Genomic DNA, 18,216 nt, shown 5'->3' with positions numbered 1-18,216 from the left:
CAGGTTTACCTCAATTCTTATCAAAATCTTGGCAAGACTTCTCTGTATGTATATAAAGACTTCTCTAAAATATGAGTAAGAAGGCAAAAGAAAAATAAAATTTATAGAAAGAATAAAGGGAGAGGGGCGCCTGGGTGGCTCAGTCAGCTGAGCGTCAGCCTTCGGCTCAGGTCATGATCTCAGGGTTTGTGATTTGAGCCCCACATCAGGCTTGCTGCTGTCAGTGCAGAGCCCACTTCCGATCCTCTGTCCCCCTCTTGCTGCCCCTCCACCACTTGAGCTCTCTCTCAAAAATAATTTTTTATATTCAATATTCATTTATTATAAAAATATAAGCCCTTAATATATTATAAACATAAAGGAGATTATTGACTTTATGCAAGGTAGTAAGCTAATATAAACATAGAACAAACTAATAAATCATGAAGCCCAATGCTCTTTTAAATCAATAATGTTAGAACTATACCAACTATCATGTCCACACATTTTATTGCATTTTAGCTCCTAATATATGTGGTAAACAAACAAACAAAAAAGAATAAGCATTCTAGAAAATGAAAAGATGTAATTGTCATTATTCACTGATTATAAGATGGTCAACACTGAAAATAAGTTTAAAACCCTAGAGAAAAGTATTAAAGTGGTAACACATCTCATTATTTTGGAAGTTATTTTCTTTAGGCAGTGTAATTTTAGAAAATTTAGGATTTGTAATAATACTACGAAATAATCTCAAATTTGTGCAAGAATTTCTTGAGTAAAATTGTACAAATCTGTTGAACACTGTTAAGAAAGAAAATATTCTACATAGAACATTTATAAATCGTAATACCCTACATCACAAAGTGACAGTCCTCACCAATATTTAAAATTCAACACAATTTCCAACAAAATCTATACCTTTTTGTTACACTGAGCTTGACAAGTTGTTTCTAAAATCTTGTTAGATTAAAAGAGGATGAAAAACTAAGAAATAAGAAAAACAAGGCTGTATTGAAAAGAATGTTTAAAATAAATGAGAAGAAATAAAATCAGGAGACAATGGTTAATCAAAATGGAAAAGAAAAGGGAGGGACAATGAATGTGAAGGTACAAGTGCAACTAGAAACAGAACAGAACAGGAGAGAACAAAGGTAGTGCCATCTCAGCCAGGAAATGAGCTGAACAGAATGAGCAGGAAAAGACAAAAAGAAAGCAAGTGAGGGCAGTCAAAAACCTAAAGAAAATTGTGCAAATAAAAAAAAAGGCACAGGTGCAAAAAGGATTATGGAAAAAGTTAATCCTAACAAGAAATAGAAAATATATTAGGATATATGTCAAGAATGAGAAAGCATTAAATTAGGGATTTTAGGAAATCAAGAAAAAAGTTTTCATTTAGAAGCATTGGTTTTCTAAGTAAGAAATTGCTACCAGAACAATTAGATAGGATTGTGGGGACCCAGCTGACTCTCAGAAGATTACTTTAACCTTAAGACATTTGAGATTCAACAGATGCAGATGCAGGGAAAGCCTGCTAGGCGCTTCCCCTATGTCACTAAAAGTAGAAACTTCTGGGAATGACACTTACAAATTCCCTTCACTGGCAGCTTGAGAACAATGAAAAATACCACTCACACCTGCATAGACAATAATCATCACAAACTTTTCTTATCTTCTGTTTGTTCCCCTAGAAACCAATTTGTTCTTCCCATAGAAGCCCTTTCTTCCTCTTCCCATTTTTTTTTTTAGAAGTTAGGTGCATAAGCTCTTGACCTTAGCTATTCACGAGCTACACTTTTGTGAACTCCCACAGACACATGAATAAATTTGGGGTTTATCTTCCATTCAACTCTTTTGTCAGCTTGGGTTGCATGCCTCCATACCCAACATAAGGGGGTAGAGGAAAAGGATTTCCTCCCTAATAGGAATAACAAAAAGTCTTAAAACCTAGATATAAATTCATGTAACCTAAATACCAGAAAGCCCTTACAAGTGACAGAAATTGGATGGCAGAGCAATGGAAATAGAGAAAAAAAAAAATATACCAAGAAGGAGAAAGATAAGTTATTACAGTAAATGGAAAAATGGAAACATGAATTAAAAATCAAAGATTTAGGGGGCTCCTGGGTGGCTTAGTTGGTTAAGCATCTGACTTTGGCTCGGGTCATGATATTGCAGTCTGTGAGTTCGAGCCCCATGTTGGGCTCTGTGCTGGTAGCTCAGAGCCTGGAGCCTGCTTCAGATTCTGTGTCTCCCTCTTTCTCTGACTCTTCCCCACTCACACTTTGTCTCTGTCTCTCAAAAATAAAGAAACATTAAAAACATTTTTAAAAAATCAAAGATTTAGGCTAACAGTAACAACTCAGGCAACAACAGATGTTGGTGAGGATGCAGAGAAAGAGGATCTCTTTTGCACTGCTGATGGGAATGCAAACTGATACAGCCACTCTGGAAAACAGTATGAAGGCTCCTCAAAAAATTAAAAGTCGAACTACCCTACGACCCAGCAATTGCACTATTAGACATTTATTCACGGGATACAGGTGTGCTGTTTCGAAGGGACACATGCACCCCCATGTTTATAGCCACACTATCAACAATAGCCAAAGTATGGAAAGAGCCCAAATGTCCATCCATGGATGAATGGATAAAGGAGATGTGGTATATATATATATATATATACACACACACACACACACACATACAATGGAGTAATACTCGGCAATCAAAAAGAATGAAATCTTGCCATTTGCAACTACATGGATGGAACTAGACGGTATTATGCTAAGCGAAATTACAGAAAGACAAATATCATAATGACTTCACTCATATGAGGACTTTAAGAGACAAAACAGACGAACATAAGGGAAGGGAAACAAAAATAATATAAAAAAACAGGGAGCGGGGGGCGCCTGGGTGGCTCAGTCAGTTAAGCGTCCGACTTTGGCTCAGGTCATGATCTCGCGGTCCGTGAGTTTGAGCCCCGCGTCGAGCTCTGTGCTGACCGCTCAGAGCCTGGAGCCTGTTTCACATCTGTGTCTCCCTCTCTCTCTGACCCTCCCCTGTTCATGCTCTGTCTCTCTCTGTCTCAAAAATAAATAAACGTTAAAAAAAAATTTTTTTTTAATAAAAAAAAACAGGGAGGGGGACAAAACATAAGAGACCCTTAAATATGGAGAACAAACAGGGTTACTGGAGGGGTTGTGGGAGGGGGAATGGGCTAAATGGGTAAGGGGCACTAAGGAATCTACTCCTGAAATCATTGTTGCACTATATGCTAACTTGGATGTAAATTAAAAAATAAATATTTTTTTTAAAAAATCAAAGATTTAAGCAACAAAACAGTTGTGAGGACAGAGGAAGTAAGGAGGAAAGAAAAGTGGACATGATAGAGGAAAAAAAAGGAACTCACAGTAACAAAAACAAAAGATGGGAGTGTGGGAGACTGAAATAATAAAGAGAAAAAGTATGAATATCCTTGAATATTATTAAAATAGAATAATTTTCAAAATATTTTAGAGTGGAAACATTAATAGATGAATAAGGGAAAGTAATTAATTTGGAAAGAGAAAAAAAGGATTTAAATACTGGAAGGTGGAAAAATAAAAACCTGAATAAATGATGAATGAATCGGATAAGGAATAGAAGGCAATGAACATCAAGATGATAGAGAAGACAAAAATACACACACATTAGGGATGAAGAGGAAACATGATTAAAAATCTTTTTGTGTGGGGCGCCTGGATGGCGCAGTCGGTTAAGCGTCCGACTTCAGCCAGGTCACGATCTCGCGGTCCGGGAGTTCGAGCCCCGCGTCAGGCTCTGGGCTGATGGCTCGGAGCCTGGAGCCTGTTTCCGATTCTGTGTCTCCCTCTCTCTCTGCCCCTCCCCCATTCATGCTCTGTCTCTCTCTGTCCCAAAAATAAATAAAAAACGTTGAAAAAAAAAATTTAAAAAAAAAAAAAAATCTTTTTGTGAAGGCAGATTATTATAAATGAAAGATACAGGAGTCTGAACAGAAGAGGTAACAGAGGAAACAGTGACAGTGTGGTTAATAAAATGAGCAGTAGGAAACTGCCAATGATTAACAAAAAATAAATACAATAAGAGTAAGAATTTCAGCTTATGAACAGGAGTATACACTGAAGAGAAGAAGCTGAACAGGACAAGAGAAAGATGACATGAAAGGAAACAGTATATAAAATGATCAAACAAATTTATCCACTGGTAAAGCTAGGGCTCCCTAGGCTGTTATCAGACATCAGCAAAGCATGCAGGTCTTCAAGCTTTCCTGCTTATTTCCAGAAACTTCTGCAACTACCTGTACTCAAGTTTTCCCTGGCCTCCACTCCCTTGGGATTTATGTCCACAGCCCTCTAAGGGGGCATTTGGTTCTCTCTCACCACTTTGCAAGTATGGCCTGGAACTGGGGAAGATTTCTGGAGGTTCCTCATGTCCATTTCCAAGACAGTCTCCCCATCCCTAAGGTGATGTCTTGAGACCATTCTAGGTACCTCATGTTTGCCTATAATGCATTAAAAGAAATAACCTCTCTGAAGTTATTAAACTGATGTAAATCTTTATTATTTTAAATAGTTAATACTGACCTGTTACATATTTTAAGGTCTCCTACAATTCAATCTACTGGAATATGAATTAAATATTTTACCTCATTCCTTTTACTTGTTGAACACAAACACAAAATTACCTTTCATTAAAAAAAAAGAATACGGGAATGCAAGCTGGTGCAGCCACTCTGGAAAACAGTATGGAGGTTCCTCAAAAAACTAAAAATAGAACTACCCTACGACCCAGCAACTGCATTACTAGGCATTTATCCAAGGGATACAGGTGTGCTGTTTCAAAGGGACACATGCACCCCCATGTTTATAGCCGCACTATCAACAATAGCTAAAGTATGGAAAGAGCCTACATGTCCATTGATGGATGAATGGATAAAGAAGATGTGGTATATATATACAATGAAGTGCTACTCAGCAATCAAAAGGAATGAAATCTTGCCATTTGCAACTACGTGGATGGAACTGGAGGGTATTATGCTAAGTGAAATTATTGAGAAAGACAAAAATCGTATGACTTCACTCACATGAGGAGTTTAAGAGACAAAACAGATGAACATAAAGGAAGGGAAACAAAAATAATATAAAAACAGGGAGGGGGACAAAACGGATGAGACTCATAAATATGGTGAACAAACGGAAGGTTACTGGAGGGGTTGTGAGAGGGGGGATGGGCTAAATGGGTAAGGGGCACTAAGGAATCTACTCCTGAAATCATTGTTACACTATATGCTAACTAATTTGGATGTAAATTTTAAAAAATAAAATAAAAAAAAAAGAATAAAGTGAGAGGAATTAATCTACCTCATGACAAGACTTACTATATATATATGTGTGTGTGTGTATGTATGTATATATATATATATATATATATATATATATATATATATATAGCTACAGTAATCATGGTACAATGCAGAGGGATAGATACATAGATCAATGGAACAAAATAAATGCAGAAATAGGGGCACCTGGGTGGCTCAGTCAGTTAGGTGGCCGACTCTTGGTTTTGGCTCAGGTCATGAACTCGCGGTTTGTGAGTTCGAGCCCCACATCGAGTTCTGTGCTGACAGTGCAGAGCCTGCTTGGGATTCTCTCTCCCTCTTTCTCTGTCCCTAAACAGCACTCTCTCTGTCTCTCTCTCAAAATAAATAAACTTAAAAAAAAAATAAATCCAGAAATAGACCCACACACTCAACTGATTCTTAATAAAGGTGCTCAAAGCAATTCAATGGAGAAAGGAAAGCAATTCAATGGAGAAAGGAAAGCAATCCAATGGAGAAAGGATAGCCTTCTCAACAAATGAAATGGAACAACTGAACATCCACAGACAAAACAAAATGAACCTCAACCAAAACCTCTTATCACATACAAAAATTAATTCAAAGTGGATTATGGATTTAGATGTGAAACACTGATACTACAAACTGAAAAGAAAATATGAGAGAAAACCTTTGTGACCTGGGGTTAAACAGACTTCTTAGAGTTATACCAGAATTGTACTCCATAAAAGAAAAAAATTGATAAACTGGACTTCATTAAAATTAAACACTTCTATTCTTCCAAAGATAGTGTCAAAAGACTGAGACGACACAGACTGGGAGAAAAATCTTTGTCAATCGTACATCTAACTTGATCTATTCATCTACTGATGGGTACTTTAGGTTGCTTCCATACCTTGGCTATTGTAAACAACACTGCAATAAACACAGGGGTCCATGTGTCTTTTCAAATTAGTGTTTTCATTTTCTTTGGGTAAATACCCAGCAGTGGAATTACTGGATTCTATGGTATTTCTATCTTTAACTTTTCGAAAAACCTCCTTACTGTTTTCCACAGTGGTTGCTCCAATTAAATTCCCACTAACAGTGCATGAGCGTTCTTTTCTCTCCACATCTTTGCCAACACTCAGTTATAAATAAGTCAGCATCGGGATACAGCATAAGTATAGCATCGGGAATACAGTCAATAATATTTAATGACATTCTACGATGAGAGGTGGTGACTACACTTATCATGGTGAGCACTGTGTAATGTATAGAATTGATTCACTAGGTTATAAACCTGAAACTAACAGAACATGTCAACTATACTCCAAAAAAATTTTGGTTTTATTTTTAAAAATGCAAATTTTAAAAGTCTTACATTTAATAAAGAGCAAGTACCTAAAATATATAAAGAGCCCTCAAATCTCATTAATAAGAAAACAGAACAATTAAAACTGGGGCAAAGAAATGAATAGATACCTCAACAAAGAAAATATATGGATGGCACATAAGCATATGAAAAGATGTTTAACATCAACAGCCATTAGGGAAAGGCAAAGTAAAACCTCAGTGACATTAAAGAATGACTAAAATGAAAAAAAAAAAACAGTGATCATACTAAATACTAAAGAGATCATTCATATATTGCTTGTGAATGCAAAATGGTACAGACACACTGGAAAAGAGTTTGGCAGTTTCTTACAAACCTAAACATATGTTTACCATCATCCTCTTGGGCATTTATCCCTGGGAAATGAAAATACAAAACCTAAAACCCTGTACACAAATGTTCACAGCAGCTTTATTTACAATACAAAATACGGGAAACCTGTCTTTCAATGAGTGAATGGTTGAACAAACTGTGGCACAATGGAACACTACTCAGCAATTTGGAGAAATGAACTACTGATGCATACAACAATTTAAAGAGATCTCAAGGGGGGCGCCTGGGTGGCGCAGTCGGTTAGGCGTCCGACTTCAGCCAGGTCACGATCTCGCGGTCCGTGAGTTTGAGCCCCGCGTCAGGCTCTGGGCTGATGGCTCGGAGCCTGGAGCCTGTTTCTGATTCTGTGTCTCCCTCTCTCTCTGCCCCTCCCCCGTTCATGCTCTGTCTCTCTCTGTCCCAAAAATAAATAAAAAATGTTAAAAAAAAAAAAAAATAAATAAATAAATAAATAAATAAAGAGATCTCAAGGGAAATAAGCTTAGTGAAAAAAGTCAATCTCAAAAAGTGTTATTTTTTATGTTAACATGCTCAAATGTCCAAACTATAAAGATGAAGAATAGATAAGAGGTTGCCAAGGGACAAGACAGTGGTAGGTGCATGTAGGGGGATGCAGATACAAAGAGGTAGCACTGGGGAGTTTTCTGGTAGTAACAGAACAGTAGTGGCTACATGATGGCATAAAACTGCATGGGACTGTACATACACACACAATATAGATTTTTTTAAGTGCAAACTGAATAAGGTCTGAAACCTAGTTAATGGCAATGTACCAAACCAATTTCCTGATTTTGATAATGAACTAAAGTTATGTAAGATGTCACCACTGGCAGAAGCTGAGTGAAGGGTACACGGGGCTCTGTACTATTTTTGTAATTTCTTGAATCTAAAATTATTTCAAAAAAAATCACAATATATTTATTAGCAAAGAGCAACTTACAAAATAATTCTTTGTAAAAATGGCAATTCTTATGAAAATAAATTTTTAAAAACTATGTGTAATTTATTAAACATGCTTTTTGTAAGTACAGAAAAAAAAGCATGGAAGAAAAAAAAGCATGGAAAGGATATATAAGGATATATGCTAAAATGGTTACCTCTGTTTTACTGTCAAACTATGGCAGATGGGGTTAGGAGGGTAGGCAGAAGCTTTAATTTTTAAATTTTATATATTTCCATATTGTTTGACCTTTTATAAAAAATAAACTTTTTTTATCTTTTAAAAAAGAGGTCCATCTGACAAGAATGTGAATGCTAGGTTAATAAGTCTAGAAGCTGGAACGTTAGCCAGGTAACTATTTGCTGTTATACTCCAGGCAAAATACAATGAGGGCTTTACTGATATATTGGAAGTTGGAGAATTCTTCAAGGGAAAGAATTAAAAATAACCCTGAGGTTTCTAGGTGCAGCTACTGGGTGACACTAGTGTCCCCATTAAACCCAGACTGGAAATAGTGAAGGACTGAGTTGAATAAAGGATGAAGGGAGAACAGCTAGAATAGAGAAGGATAGAAGAACGTTCAGTGTGAGGGATGTCTTAAGTTCCACTGGGACATCCAAGAGGAAATGTTCAGCAGGGGGATGGGTACACAGACCTTCACTCAGAATAAAACTGAGATTTATCAGGAAAGAGGTGGCTGTTGAAGTTAGAGGAACAGGCAGAGGAACATTCAGCAAAGGAGATGGTAAAGGAATGATCTAACAGGTAGGAGGAATATAAGGGCTAAAAGTTGTGAAGTCAATGATTATAATACACGGGGTGCCTGGGTGGCTCAGTCGGTTAAGTGTCCGATTTCGGCTCACATCATGATCTTGCAGTTCACGAGTTTGAGCCCCGCGTCGGGCTCTGTGCTGACAGCTTGGAGCCTGGAGCCTGCTTCAGATTCTGTGTCTCCCTCTCTCTCTGCCTCTCCCCCGTTCATACTCGGTCTCTCTCTCGATCTCTCTCAAATATAAATAAAACACTTTTAAAAAGTTACGAAGCCAATGATTATAATACAGTTTCAAGAAAGGAATGATCAGTGATGTCCAATACTGGGGTGATGCCAAGAAAACGACTAAAAAGTGCCAGCTGTATCTGGCAATCATGTGATCCTATTCACTTGGTATGTTGGACAGGCAGAAGCCAGATTAAGGCTGAATGAGGCATGAATGGTAGGTAAAGAAAAGGAGAGAAACGTTACGTACTCATTAAAAAAAAAAATGTGATCATGCTACACAACATGGATGAACCTTGATGAAATAAGCCAGACACAAAAGGGCAAGTATTCTATGTACTGATTCACCTTACATGAAGTACCTGAAAGAGGCAAATTCACAGACAGAAAGTAGAACAGAAGTTGCCAAGGGCTGAGGGAAGGGGAGAACAGGATTATTATTTAATGGATATAGAGTTTCTGTTTGGGATGATGAAAAAGTTCTGGAAACGGGTAGCAGTGATGGTTACACGACGTTTTGAACATACTTAACACCACTGAACTGTACATCTAAAAATGGTTTAAAAGGCAAGATTTTTACGTTGTGTACATTTTACCACAATAAAAACAAAAACAAAAACCAAAAACAAAACCGAAGTCTGGCTGTGAAGAAGAGGAAGAGCAAGAAAGGCAGCAAGAGGCTGAAGCAGGGTTGAGAGAGATTTTATTCTCTTCAATGATGTGAGAGACTTAACCTTCACATAGGAATATTTATATCTTGCCCCAATCTAAAGAAGGTCATTGACAGATAAAAAAGAACCTTTTTATTTATTACTGGCCAAACTTTACAGAGTAGTCTCATAGGACAGACTTAGAAACTAGTATATGGAAATATAAATACTAAGCATTGTATTAATGTATGAATAATACTGAATCATCTACTCATATTCAAACTGACTGAAAACTTCAGATTTAATAAGCAGTTAGGAGAAAAACAGCATATGTACAATAGCAGCAAAACTTTTAAATTGCCTAGGAATAAACATAACAACAACAAAAAGATGCTCAATAGCAACAAAAACTATAAAATATATGTGTGGGAATAAATTAAAGATACCTAGAAATTATCCAAAGAATGGGGTGCCTGGGTGGCTTAGTCGGTTAAGCGGTCGACTTCGGCTCAGGTCATGATCTCACGGTCCATGAGTTTGAGCCCCGCATCGGGCTCTGTGCTGACAGCTCAGAGCCTGGAGCCCATTTCAGATTCTGTGTCTCCCTCTCTCTCTCTCTGACCCTCCCCTGCTCATGCTCTGTCTCTGTCTCAAAAATAAATAAACGTTAAAAAAACAAACAAACAAAAAAAAACAAAGAAAACTAGAACCCTTTGTTGAGGGAGTAAAAAAAATGTGAATAAATGAAGAAACAGAAACGTAATATTATAAAGATACACACGCTCTCCAACTTAATCCATACATTAACTAAGATTTCAATACTATTTATTTACTTGGGGTCAAGTTAGAATCTAACAAAAATTATCTTGGAGTTTCTTTAATAATTGAGCCAAGAAAGACAAGGAATTTAAAATTATAAAGTCTGAGTGATGATCACAGTGATACTATCTGGTGTAATAGTGCAGATTAGACAAACAAATAAAAGAGAATAGAAAATCTCCAAATAGGTTCAAGAATACATAAGAATTCAGCATATGATAAAGGTATCATTTCATTTAGTAGGAAAGGATAGACTATTCCATAAATAGAACTTAGGACCCTTTGGCTAATCATTTGGAAGAGAAAGTAAGTTAGATATTTACCTTATACCATAGAATCTATTTTTTAAGTCAATAAACATTCAAAAATTTAAAATATGATATGTATTAGAAGAGAATACAGTTGGGTATCTTAGGGGTAGGGGAGATCTTTTAAACAAGTATACCAAAGGTAAAAATCCTAAAGGAAAAGACTGAAAAATATAACTACATAAAAATGAAGTTTCTCATTTTCTCTGGGTACATACCTAGCAGTGGAATTACTGGATCATATGATAATTCTATTTTCATTTTTTGAGGAAACCCCATTACTGTTTCCACAATGACTGCACCAATTTGCATTCCCACCAACAGTGCTTGAAGGTTCCTTTTCCTCCATATCCTCACCAACACACTTGGTAGTTTTTATGTTTTTGATTTTAGATATTCTGACATGTGTAAGGTGATATTTCATTGTGGTTTTGATTTGCATTTCCATCAGGGAAACATCAGGTTTAGTAATGTCTTTTCATGTGTCTATTGACCCCAAAGAAAATGAAAACACGAATTTGAAAAGATACATGCATCCCTATGTTTATTGCAGCATTATTTAGAATAGCCAAGATATGGAAGCAACCCAAGTGTCCATCCATAGATAGATAAATGAGACAGTAGTATATAGATACAATGGAATAATATTCAGCCCTCAAAAAGAATGAAATCCTGCCATTTGAAACGACATGGATGGCACTAGAGAGTATAATGCTAAGCCAAACAAGTCAGTCAAGGAAAGACAAACACCATATGATTTCACTCATATGTGGAATTTAAGAAACAAAAGAACAAAGAAAAAAGACACAAACAGACTCTTAAATACAGAGAGCAAACTGGTGGTCGCCAGAGGAGAGGGGTTTGGGGATGGAGTGATGGGGATTACAGAGCACACTTATCTTGATAAGCCCTAAGAACGTATGGAACTGTTTGAATCATATTGTATACCTGAAACTAATATAACACTGTATATTAATTACACATCAATTTAAAAAAGTAAGTTTCTCTATGTCAGAAAACACCACAAACAAAATTAAAAGACCTTCCAGATGGAAGAACTGTTAGTGGCCTGCTATGAAACTACTGTTTTCAAACACTGACCAACAGGAAGTGTGGGACTATGATCGCTGGGAGAAGCGAAATAAAGGAGGTGGGCTCTATAATTGGCCGTGGCTTTCTACTTTCTACCCACGCAAGGCACAGCAGTCTCACAAGGCCACAGAGACGAATATTGGTTTCTGAGGCAAAGACAGCTGGAAATTGCAGGGTAGAACCAGAGAGGAGGGAGCTCCACAGAAAAATAAGTTAAGATCTGCAAAGAGGCTCCCTTGAGTCTTTGGCTGAATACTAACCTCCACATGTATAGGATGAGATTCCACAAAGGGTCCTATAAACAGAACTATCAGAGCTCACACAGGGTTGGGAGTTACTCAAACAAAAGTAGAAAGAAAACCTTCCCAGGTTTTTGTGGGGTTTTTTTGTTTTTGTTTTTTGTAAAGTTATCTTATATCTTATCTAGGTTTTAGGGTCCCACTGAGCATTCTAAAACTTCAGGGTCTCAGGTTTTAGGACACAGGATCTACTTATCCTAGGCCTACCCTGAAGATGGCTTCTCATCAGAGTTGATTTTTGGTTTGGAGAGGACTAGAGAAGTAACTTGCTAGGAAATTCTTTGGGAAAAGAAATATCATGAATAGCTTGGCATCACCTACTGGAACAGACTATGCAGTTCACTTCAAATTCAACCGAACACTAAGTACTAACACCTCTATCAACAACTTAGGACCTTACAGTTTTATAAAAGTTTGGGTTGTGTTTTTCAGAAGGAATTTCTTTTTTTTAATGTTTATTTTTGAGAGAGAACGTGCATGTGTACGTGTGCGCATGCAAGTGGGGGAGGGGCAGAGAGAGGGAGACACAGAATCCGAAGCAGGATCCAGGCTCCGAGCTGTCAGCACAGAGCCCGACACAGGGCCCAAACTCATGAGCTGTGAGATTATGACCTGAGTCAAAATTGGACGCTCAACCGGCTAAGCCACCCAGGCGCCCCCGGAAGGGATTTCTTGATCTACATGCCCCTCTTCTTTCACAGACATGGAGTGCTGTATGCCTTCTGAGACTACCACAAACAGCTCCAATCCCAAGTTTTGGGTTTCCCTGATTATTAATGCTCTTTTCAAATATTACTTGAACAGAAAGAGAGGCTCTGAGGTTGATTCAGTACCTACATGGTACGTGGAAGGCCTAAGGGCTTGATCTCTATTATTCGGGTGTAGCCCATCACCACTGCTTAAGTACTAGACAGTCCTCTGATATGTCCTGTACCCTTCCAGGTGCAGTTTTATATGTAGTGTTACTTGTCCCCTAATAACCCTAACTTCAGCGTGGCTACATACCTTATATACATACACACACACACACACACACACGATAATATAGGATAAGGTGATAAAGTTATAGAAAATGCTACAAAAATATGCTTATATGTAGTGTGATATTATGTGTGAAGGATCTGAATGGAAAGAGTCAAGATAATGTTAACTAGATATACCATTCTACTAACCGTGGTTAGTAAATTTTTTAGGGAATAGACCCTCATGGACTCTATTACTATTAATTAAAAACAGAAGCATGCTGAAATCAGACCAAACCAACAAAATTTTAAATAAAAGTATTATTTGGTGTATGGTACCTGATAGTAGGAAACACCTCGTAAGTGGTCTTCAACTAGATGACTGATGTCCTTTTAGTACAAAAGATGTCACATTTTGTATCACATGACACCACTAACCCTCACAGCCCTACTCGGAAGATTCTTATACTCTTATCCATTGGTTTCAGAGGGGGAAAAGTCAGCCTTCTAGACTGTTCACTACTGCTGCCAAATCCTTATTTACTCCCCCATGGGAAAAAAACTCCCCTATTTTCAGACTTATTCTCTACTATGCCAGAGGTTGAAAACCAGCTGTCTTGCAGCCAGACTTGGCCTACAAATAGATGTTTTTGTTTGGCCCAGAGAATTTTTTAAAACAATTTTAAATTATTTGCAAATACATAAAAATTGGGAAATGTCGCACACAAAAATCCACATTTTCAGCTTCTCTTGAAAAATTAAGATTACCTAGCAACATTGTATTATATGCTCATTTCCTTAGGACAACAATCAAATGAAGTACATGCCTCTTTAGATGGAATATATACTCTTTTAGTTCACTACAATCCACACCTGGCCTACTGCACTCATTTACATTACTTGCCTGACCCCTGCAGGCCACCTGAGCTTGAGAGCTCTACTCACCATCACAAACTCACTCACATTCATCAAGGACCTACACACCTGGCAGCAGAGTTTTCCTCTTGGCTCCAAATCCTTCCCCATCATGGTGGGTTACTCTAATGTCCACATGTACTATCCATCCAAAATCCTTGTAAATTTCATGCCAAAGGTTTGCACCTCCACTCTAGCCAAACATATCCAAGGCTATATACAGAATGCTATCTTTACTGAAAACAGATTCACTTCTGAAAGTTTCAATTCCAATATCCCACTTTCTTATCACAGCTTTTTATCTGTCCAGTTTTTTTATTCTCTCTGACCTCAAGGAAACTTATAAGCTCATTAATTCCTATTTCCCAATCTATCAAGCCTCTCTTGGCTTTAGTTTCCTCCCTCATCAGCTCCTGTGCTTTAAAAAATAAGGTAATTGAGCCTGGGTGGCTCGGTTGGATGGGCATCCAACTTGGTTCCAGCTCAGGGCATTATCTCACCATTTCGTGGGTTTGGGCCCCACATCGGGCTCTGTGCTGGCAGTGCTGAGCCAGCTTGGGATTCTCTCTCTCTCTCTCTCTCTCTGTTCCTCCCTCACCAAAATAAACTTAAAAATTAGAAAAAATAAAAAATAAGGTAACATGTACATAATATGGTATATCTCCATCAGTAATTGTACTTGAAGATAGATGTAGGGGGATGATATAAAATAATTTGGTAAGAAATGTGAATGAAACATGTGAAAACAGATAAGTCAAATGCAAAATCTGATTAACTTTTAAAGATAAAACATGATAAATCTGCTATAAAGGGTCTTCTGGTGACAAAGTTTGAGAAGCTTGAACTTCAACTTTTTTTTTCCTTGCTGACACCTTCAGTTCCCAATCTTTCCAACACATCTAGAAAAAAAATCTGAATCCTGAATCAAATCTATCATCTGCCTTCCCAGTTCCCCAACAATTACACAACTGTGCCAACTGCTGCTACTATAAAAATGAATGGTCTCCAACATCAGTTGGACCCTTGAAGGCTCCTCAACAGTTCTAAAATGTTCCTAGTCAGCTACTTTTCAAGTTTCCTACAACAGATGATTCAAACCCTTATCAACACTTCTCTTCAAATTCCTTCTCCCATCACTTCACCCACTGTCAGCAGACGACCCTGTTTCCTACTTGGGAGAAAAAATAAGAGGCTACTGGGCGGAAACTTTCTCAATGTGTATCTTCCCACCTTCTATAAGGACCTCCTGTCATATCCTTAATTTTCTTTTTTTTCACCTATACAAAGGTCCCTTGTCCAAATGTTTTCATCCCCTTCCACATACTGATTACAGTCTTCCCTCTTCCCTTCATAGGCAAATTTCTGTTTCTACTTCCTCACTTTCCATTCATTCATATCCTCTGCAGTCTGGCTTTGATTCTACCACCTCACTGAAACAACTCTTCTAACAACCACCCTCTTTGGTCTTCTCTGTGGCACCTAACCTGTTGGCCATTCTCCTCCTCTTGGGTTTCCAGGTCTTTACTCTCTTCTGTTTTCCCTTCTTTGATTCTGACCACTCCTCAGTATTCTCTACCTGATCCCTTAAAGGCTGGAACTTGTCAAGTCTCTTCTCCTCCTACATTTCCCCTCAACTAAACAATGGCTCTTAACTTTTCTGGGTCACATACAACTTTAGTAATCTGATAAAACTATGGTCTTTCTACCTGGAAAAAAATACAACCATATTTTACATACAGCATCAGAGGGGTTCAAGGAATATACTGCAGTCCCTATTTGAGCTCCATCTACTTATACTTTCATATGCCGCTCTGAAAAAATATCCATATTTACAGTAATGACTTCCCTTCTGAGCTTCAGACATGTATATAGCTAACTACTACTAAGTCTTCACTTGGATGCTCTTCCTCAATACAACACACCCCAAACTGAACTCGACCACTTTTTCTCCCAAACCACTCCTCCTTTATTTCCTATATTAAGTCACTGGCACCACCAGTTACCCAGGTCAGAATTCTAGATGTCATCTGATTTATCCAACCTTCCAAAAGTGGAATTTTTTTTTTATTACAAAGTATTGTGTGCTCAATTACAAAAATTCAAACATCTGTGACGCCTGGGTGGTTCAGTCAGTTAAGCATCTGACTTCGGTTCAGGTCATGATCTCATAGTTTGTGAATTCTAGCCTCGCATCAGTCTCTGCACATGTACAGAGCCTGCTTGGGATTCTCTCTCTCCCCACCTCTTTCTCTGCCTCTCTCTGACTTGTGTGCATGCTCACTCTCTCTCTGGATAAACTCTAAAAAAACAAAAAACAAAAACTTCAAACATCTAAGCACAAACAAGCACAAAGTGAAAATTATCCTCCATCTCTCCCTTTAGTAATTCTATTCTTTTTTTTAAATGTTTTTCGCTGTTTTTATTTATGTTTAAGAGACAGAGCGTAAATGGGGAGGGACAGAGAGAAAGGGAGACACAGACAAAGCAGGCTCCAGGCTCTGAGCTGTCAGCACAGAGCCTGACACAGGGCTCAAATCCATGGACCATGAGATCACGACCTGAGCTGAAGTCGGACGCTTAACCGACTGAGCCACCCAGGCACCCCTAGTAATTCTATTCTATGGCAACAAACAAGCTAAATAGTGACTGATTCCTTTAGATGAGTATGTGCTCTCCGGTTCATTGGTTGCTTTTGAGCCCATTTCATTCATACTTATCTCGCCTTTATAAGATCTGAATTTGCAACCTCTTCTGTATATCCTGTCAAGTTACCTATTTTTCAACAATACATCTTGAATACATTTTCATATCAGCATATACAAATATACCTTATTAGCTAATCTACCATTTTGATAGCTAAACACTACTCCACCACATACAGGTACCGTCATTTACTTCACTGATTTCCTGTTAGAAAATCAAAGAGCTCCCATGTTTTTGCAATTACAGTTGACTCTTGAACACAGGGGTTAGAGGTGCCTATATCCTGTGCAATCAAAAATCTGCTTATAACTTCTGACTCCCCAAAGACTTAACTATTGATGACTGAAAAACTTACTGATAACATTAACAGTTGATTAACATATGCTTTGTATGTCATATGTATTATATAATGTATTCTTACAATAAAGTAAGCTACAGAAAAGACAATGCTACTAAGAAAATCATAAGGGTATTATGCTAAGTGAATCAGAGAAGACAGGTATCACATGATTTCACTCATATGTGGACTTTGAGAAACTTAACAGATGAACACAGGAGAAGGGAAGGAAAAATAAGATAAAAAGAGAGAGGGAGGCAAACCGTAAGAGACCCTTAAAGAGAACAAACTGAGGGTTGATGCGGGTGGGGAAAATGGGTGACACGCATTGAGGGCACTTGTTGGTATGAGCACTGGGTGTCTTATGTAACAGATGAATCACTGGGTTCTACTCCTGAAACCATGACTATGCTGTATGTTAACTAACTTGGTATTTTTAAAAATCATAAGGAAAATACATTTAGAATACTCTACTGTAAAAAAAATCTGTGTATAAGTGAATCTGCACAGTTCAAATTGATGTTGTTCAAGAGTCAACTGGATGATGTTGCAATTATAAACATATGTGTATCTATACACATGCCTTTGCAAACCTGTGTGTGGAGCATTCCCTAGAGGTGAAACTGATCAAAGGCGATGAACATTTAGTCCTTTAAAAAGTTTGTACCCATTTCTGTTTTCACCCAAGAGCAAATGAGCACTTGGCAACATCCTGAATTCTCCCTGCCCTTTACCCAACATCCCCAACTTCCAACCACTTATGAAGATATCAATTCTACCTCCACAATATCTCTACAATCTGTCCCCACCTTTCCATTCTTATGGCTACTTATCATGGCTCAAGCCCTCAATATTTTTAACTTGGACTATTGTCAACAGTTTCTCTATGGGTCTCTATATCTAATTCCCCTCCTATCTGTTCTTTAGATAGCTTCTAGAATGATCTTGCTAAAATATCTATGATCCTCTTTCCTTTTTAAAGGCTTAATGTGACACACCAGGCCTTTTGTGATTTGGCTCCATCTATCTTGAAAAACTCCTCTCTAACCACCAAAAGTAGCTCCTAGTCTTTACCCTAGCCAAACTCAACTATTTGCACTTCTCTATCCAAGGCACCCTCACCTACTTTTCTGTTTGTGCTCTCT

At 37.7% G+C, this 18,216-nt stretch overlaps 1 protein-coding gene across 8 annotated transcripts in view; it reads right to left on the bottom strand.

The window, feature by feature from the left end:
• TAF1 (TATA-box binding protein associated factor 1) overlaps positions 1 to 18,216 on the bottom strand; it is an 83,653-nt gene that overhangs the window by 19,844 nt on the left and 45,593 nt on the right. Inside the window, exon 33 of one of the 8 annotated variants that reach the window (XM_058713916.1) lies at positions 14,649 to 16,330. The exons of the other annotated variants lie outside the window; for them this stretch is intronic. Within the exon in view, the coding sequence (XP_058569899.1) occupies positions 16,224 to 16,330 (107 nt within the window). The 3' untranslated portion in view covers positions 14,649 to 16,223. Of the gene's footprint in view, positions 1 to 14,648; positions 16,331 to 18,216 lie in introns of those variants that run through there. 8 annotated transcript variants of the gene reach the window in all.

The sequence above is a fragment of the Neofelis nebulosa genome, chromosome X, assembly GCF_028018385.1.
Source record: "Neofelis nebulosa isolate mNeoNeb1 chromosome X, mNeoNeb1.pri, whole genome shotgun sequence".
Taxonomy (NCBI): domain Eukaryota; kingdom Metazoa; phylum Chordata; class Mammalia; order Carnivora; family Felidae; genus Neofelis; species Neofelis nebulosa.
The sequence above is the reverse complement of the archived record's forward strand: the minus strand, read 5'-3'. Positions and strand labels throughout refer to the sequence as shown.